The sequence below is a fragment of the Phalaenopsis equestris genome, unplaced genomic scaffold (assembly GCF_001263595.1).
Source record: "Phalaenopsis equestris unplaced genomic scaffold, ASM126359v1 Scaffold207403, whole genome shotgun sequence".
NCBI lineage: Eukaryota > Viridiplantae > Streptophyta > Magnoliopsida > Asparagales > Orchidaceae > Phalaenopsis > Phalaenopsis equestris.
This window is the reverse complement of record NW_018226737.1, coordinates 225,485-231,826: the sequence shown is the minus strand read 5'-3', so window position 1 is coordinate 231,826 and position 6,342 is coordinate 225,485. Positions and strand designations below refer to the sequence as shown.

At 30.6% G+C, this 6,342-nt stretch overlaps 1 protein-coding gene across 1 annotated transcript in view; it reads left to right on the top strand.

Annotated features, from left to right (window-relative positions):
* Nucleotides 1–3,237, top strand: part of LOC110036495 (endonuclease 2-like) — a 16,026-nt gene extending 12,789 nt beyond the window's left edge. The window contains exons 3-8 of the mRNA XM_020740954.1: nt 1,812–1,913; nt 2,022–2,161; nt 2,249–2,341; nt 2,554–2,621; nt 2,703–2,776; nt 2,884–3,237. Coding sequence (XP_020596613.1) covers nt 1,812–1,913; nt 2,022–2,161; nt 2,249–2,341; nt 2,554–2,621; nt 2,703–2,776; nt 2,884–3,008 — 602 coding nt within the window. The 3' untranslated portion in view covers nt 3,009–3,237. The remainder of the gene's footprint in view (nt 1–1,811; nt 1,914–2,021; nt 2,162–2,248; nt 2,342–2,553; nt 2,622–2,702; nt 2,777–2,883) is intronic.
* The last annotated feature ends 3,105 nt before the right edge of the window (nt 3,238–6,342 follow it).

The window sequence follows — 6,342 nt, the reverse complement described above, 5'->3', positions numbered from 1 at the left end:
AGTTGTAAGAAGAGACAAGAGTGGTGTCCCAGGAAATAGCTTGAATGTGCAAAGCTATGTGGAGCCTGCTGATATGTTGACTGAGGTTGTTACTCTTGAGAAACTAAAGTTGTGCACAGCTTTAGCTGGTCTTTTGGAGTGAAGACAGAGGCATTGAGTTGCAGAGGTGGAGGATTCACAATGGAGGATTCAAGTTGGAGGATTTAGTTTGAGGAAGGAGACGTTGTAGCAGGTGTACTGGTCTCCAAGTGGAAGATTTGTTATGCTGGAGCCCGGTTCACGATCCTGCCTCGCACTCCCTTCGCCGATCGCGAAAGTTCACACTCCCGCTCCTGTTCGCAAAAGGTCGCGATGCCAATTCGATCGTGAAAGGTTGCGACCGCGACATGTGATTTCCTTAATCGCTCCCGCTTTCTTCTTTTTGATAAGCGAAACATCCCTCCGTTCCTTATTTTGTTCGTGATAAAAGCTTAGGATGGCTCTACTTGGGTTTAGAAGTCACAGTTTAAGTTCTTCTTCAGTTTCCTCGGAATAGAGGAAGGTTTCCTCGGGGCAGATGAAGAGAAGTGCAAGCGGTAGTTCCTTGCGGCAGAAAGAAGAAGGAAGAAGAAGAAGATTGTTCTCCCTAAGCTTCTTCATGATGACTTGTAGCAGAAGAGAAATTGGGTTTATTTCTCTTGTAAGTTGATCTTCTTCAATGTATCTCGGTGCAGAGTTTTTTCGGTGTATCTCGGTGCAGAGAGAGAAGAAGAGATAGCAACGAAGTGAGAGATTTCTCTTGTAAGTCGAAGTGATTGACTGATGTAAATTTCTCTGCAACTCCATGGAAGTAGGCAATTTGTCGAACCACGTAACTTGTGTGTTCCATTGTGTTACTATTTTCTGGTGTGAATTTTCTCGTTCTATTTTTCGCTTCGTCATTGATCGTTCTCCTGTTTGATTTATATGTATACCACATCAACTAGTGAATATCTTAGATCTCGCAACAACAGTTTCTATTGACTTTCATGAATGACATACATTTATTTTCTTTTTCACGTCCTCATTACATGAAAGAGAACCTAAAATATAATGTGATATGATGACAATGTTAATCTTCTTGTTAGTCACTTGTTACGGCCAAGATTCCCCTCTTTTTCTTTTTTTTTTTGGCATGCTTCTACATTTTACTTCTATGATGAGCATTATCCTTTTAAGGAATATAGTAATCAAGTAATTAGAAGATGCACATTTAAATAAATTTTATAAATCATGAATATCACGATTCAAAATATGGTGGGCATTTCAGTAGAATAAAGTTTGATTTTATAAATTTTCAGATTGAATTTTATTGGTCTATCATTTTTAGAGATGTTCATGAGTATATTTAGAGGTTTGATATGTGTTAAAGAATGGCTCTAAAATGTATGAGTTGTCATTGAATTATATATTAGAGGTAGAAATATTTAATTTTTTCTATATAAATATTATGAAAATTTTCTCACTTTTGAAAATCAATATAGTTTGATAGCGCTTGGTTATGCCTCAAAATATATTTAAGCTGTATCTTTAGTTAGTAATAATTCTAAATTGTTGATTAAATTTTTGAAGATAGATATCTCAAAAAAAATTATATTTAAAATAATAAGAGCTTGCTTCTTGTATCAATTATTTATGTAACCCAAAAAAAAAATGGATTTTAGTTTTATATCTACGTCAGTTTTAAACACCATAGTTTAGGATGAATTCATGCATTACTTAACAAGCCAAAAAAATTAAAATTTATTATAACGGTAAAATAGCACTAAGTTAGATTGCTCCATGTGCTGCAGGAGATTGCCATAATTCAAAAGGGGAACAAGGAATGTGCGTGGCAGGAGCAATCAATAATTACACTAATCAGCTCTATAGCTATGGAGACCCATCGAATCAGTGTAAAATTACTAGGCCAAGAACTCAATCTCGATTTACTCAACAACATTAACTAAATACTTCGTATTTCTAAAACCTGTCCCCATTTCTCATTTGAACGAAATGTTCAGATAATTTAACTGAAAGTCTAATGTTCCTGGCACATTTCGTGGGGGATATCCACCAACCTCTGCATGTGGGATTTGAAGATGATGAAGGTGGAAACACCATTGTAGTCCACTGGTACAGAAGGAAGACTAACCTTCATCATGTACGTTAAATTTTTTCTTTATGAAATTATATCTTTGATTTACTTATAAATGTTTTGTTCTAAGCTTAATTTATTTTATTGGTTCAGGTATGGGATTCCAGCATGATACAAACAGCAATGCGTGACTATTACAACAATGATCTTGATACCATGGTTGAGGGAATTAAGTTAAACATAACTGTAAGCTTGATTTGTTTCTCTGAAATGAATTTTCTTTAGCCATTTTGATGCTTTAGGCTCCATATATAAACCAACTTTATTGTTAGGTTCTACATATAAGAATCGTTGTGAATTATAAATTTTGATAGATTCTGCAACTATCGTTCTCATAAATTTAGAAGATTTTTGAAAATTAATGTTGAGGTCTCCTGATATTAACTTTCCTTTTGTAGAGTGGTTGGCCAGATGACGTTGAGACTTGGCAAAGCTGCGGCAATAAAAGAGCAACTTGCGCAAATGAGTATGCTTAGAAAATTCATAGCTCATTCAACAGATTTCTTTTTCTATTTTATTGAATCTCTTGGCAATTTTCTCTTTTCAGTTATGCAGAAGAAAGTATACAGCTAGCTTGTGATTATGCATATAAGGATGCTGAACAAGGTTCAACATTAGGAGGTAAGCCATACACAAATCCAAATCTATAATTTTTATAATATAATTAAGTTATAATTATTAGAAAAAAAAAACTTGAAATGAGTATTAACATTAAGGTTGGTCCTCAGATGACTATTTCTTCACCCGGTTACCAATAGTGAAAAAGAGAATCGCACAGGCAGGTCTACGATTGGCTTCAATACTTAATCGAATTTTCGACAGTGGGAACAACAAAGAAATCCAGAGTTACTAAGAAGAGTAGATGGCTGATAAAACTCAATAGAGCTATCTATAAAATGACATGATTTTCATTCAATAAAAGGCAATTATAAGTTGCTTTTGTTGTATTATTACTAATGTAGAAATAAATGTTTTGTTTGTTTAGAACTTGCATTGAGTGTGGTGTAGATTATGCTTATTGGATGAAGGGGCCATTTGTTTGGCTCAAAAAGGAATACAAAGTAATTAATTTCAGTATTGTTGAAATGTAATGTTCTTAAAAATCTGAGAATTTTTTGGTTTGATGTAAAACAAACATGAGATATTGCTATTTCATTTGATGTTAAATTAAAACGCATAGGTGGCTATTGGTGTGACAACCGATAGTGGTGTTTGTGGTCGTAGAGGCTTGGCAGCAGCAGTAATGAGCTGCTACAGGTCAGGCAACAACCGTAATTTGCAGTGCATTCAAATCTAATGAATTTAAAATACTCAAGAAATAATTTAGAGGCTCAATTTAAAATTCATTGAAATTTTACGCTCTGTTCCATTATTCTCAAATCAAATACTAAATTTTTTAAATCCCTTGCATTTGAATATAAAACATCTATTTTGTGGATGACCATTTGACCCAAAAATGAAAATTTATTTAAGCATTGAAATCTCTAACGATGCTAAATATGTACTTGCCTACTATGTTTACACATCCTTACTATTGCAAAAATAAAAAAATAATAAAATAATAAAATAAAATAAAATAAAAAAAGAGTGGAAGAATTTATTGCACTATATGATTACACTGATAGAAAATCTTGTTTGGGTGATGGGTGAAAGTGGATGAAATTCTCACAACTTATTTTGAACTTTTTGCTCTTATTTCGGTTTGTATGAAATGAGAAAGCATTATACTAATCATGGCGGATTCTAAATTATATTTAATACTTCTAGCTATTTATTAGACAACTCATAATCTTAAATTGTTAATTTAATTTAATTTTTTTTTTTAATTTTTAAATACTCTCCCATGAATCAATAGTTTGTCCATTGGTCAAGATAAGAATTATGTACAATTTTATAAATTGGCCCCTCACAAGTTTAGTAATATTATCAACAACTTAATCTTCTATTTTCACATGGTATATTTGAATTTTTCTTTTCGTTTGATATCTTATGTAGTGAAAATAAACATGAATACACAAATTATTTTTCAAGTTAATATGGATCCTTTATCAATAATATTGTGAATTTATTATCTACATAGATTTTTAGAGCTTTACTTTATGAAAATTCAATCTTTTTTTACTAGCTTTCATATGTATAACACAAGTATGAAAATGTTGCAATACATTCAACCTCACAAATGGATTAGGCAACACTAATTTTTCCTATTCGAGTACCAAATGAAAGTAGTGTTATTAGTATATAACAAAAATTTGGTTATACTTTTCTTGTTATAGTGATCCTTGAGCCAACCACTATTCCCAATATTTTGAAATTTATTAGAAGAGTATAATAATCTATAAGTTCATATTCAAAACGTTAGTCACTTTCAACCGTATCTCTTTCAAACTTTTTTATATTCTAGCTTGCAATTCCACTCTATAGAAATTTCATCCTTATACATGTCAAACATATTAAACTATACATGAACCTTTTGAAGTTGGCTAGATTCACCATTTTACGTTTATTCTTCATTTAGGGCTTATGTGAAATCACTTTCATTTTTTGCTTTTTTTTTTACTTTTGCTTTAAAATTAATGTTCATTTAATTCATTTTTTGAATGTTTTGAGTTTTTTTAATTACTTTTCTAAAAAAACATTTAAAACATAAAAAAATTTATTTGAGTGTATTTAAAAACAACTAAACATATTAATAAGATATCACATATATTTTATTGCAAGTTAACACATATACAAAGTAATATAAAAATAAAACTTTAAAAATAGAAGTGATCTCAAACAACCCATTATAGCGTGATGACATATTTCACTAATTAATTATTCTCTATCTTTAATTTCATGAGAGCCACTCTTGCATAAGTTTTTTTTTTGGGGGGGATGAAAATAATCCCCTTTTTGGCTTCATTTCAATCCCATAGAAATAAAATATATATTTTGTATATATTGCTCTTGGTGATTAGTTTAAGTCCCAAAAGACTTTCTGTTTTAACTTATAATTTTTGGAATATTAACTTTTATTTTGTTCAAGTATTAGTTCTTCTTAATATATCCCATAAAAAATGTCTATTTGTAATCAACCTTTATATGCAACAAGAAAAATTATGAAATAAATAATTTTCATGCAAATAATATAAGCATATACCACGTCATAATCAATGCCCATTATTTACTTATTTTTTTTTTCCATGAATTATATTTAATACGTTTTTGTTTCTTCCTTTACATTTCTGATTTTATGGGCCTATTTTATGCTAATGGCTTCTTATCTTTCCTATTTGACGACATTGGCTTCTTATTTTCTTATAGAGTTGTGAGCTACAACATGATATTCTTCACTAAAGACTTGATTTTATCATCTATTATGTGCTTCAATCTTTAACTTCATATAGATTCCTTAAATTATAATGCCTCACTAATTGTAAGTAAACAAATAAAGCAAGATCATTGGTTACATCATGGAGCTTACATAGGGTTCTTGTATTTTATTGTCTTTCATTATCTTCTAAAAAAGATGGCGAAGAGATAGATTATTGAGAAGTTGGTGAAGGATAATTTAGCTCTATAGTTACTTTGTCTCATCTTGATTAAACTCAATCTTACTTTGCCAATCTCAAACCCTTTCACATCAAACTCCATATATCAACATAAAATAACTTTTAAAGTTTTAAGATCAAACAATTTATATGTTTAATAATTATACCGAGAAGGATGAGTTTGGAGTATCTATCATCCTATTTGGTTCTCATTTCTTTAGGAACATGTATATTTGCAACACATCTAATCACCTTTATTTGAAATATATTTAACTTTCTCCCTTTCTTTTGAGATATTACGGCCATTAGATTTAAATATAGGGATCATTAAGGGCATAAACAGCGCATATGGTTTCCTCGACTAAAACTTCTATCATATTCATTCTTTTGATCATCTCAACATCAAATTGAGGGTAATATGTTTCTTCCTATTTATCACACCATTTTGTTAGATTAAAAATATTGCAATTAGTTATAACATTCTTCAAATGCTTTGAAAATGCACTAGGCACGTTGATCATATTAGATGAATTTCATTGAGTATTCTATATTTACCTTGAATTTGTTGAATTAAGATATTTAATTCTCTTAGTTGAATTTCAATAAGCCATTCATTTTCCCAATCTTCATAAACATACTTTATATTAAGGTTTT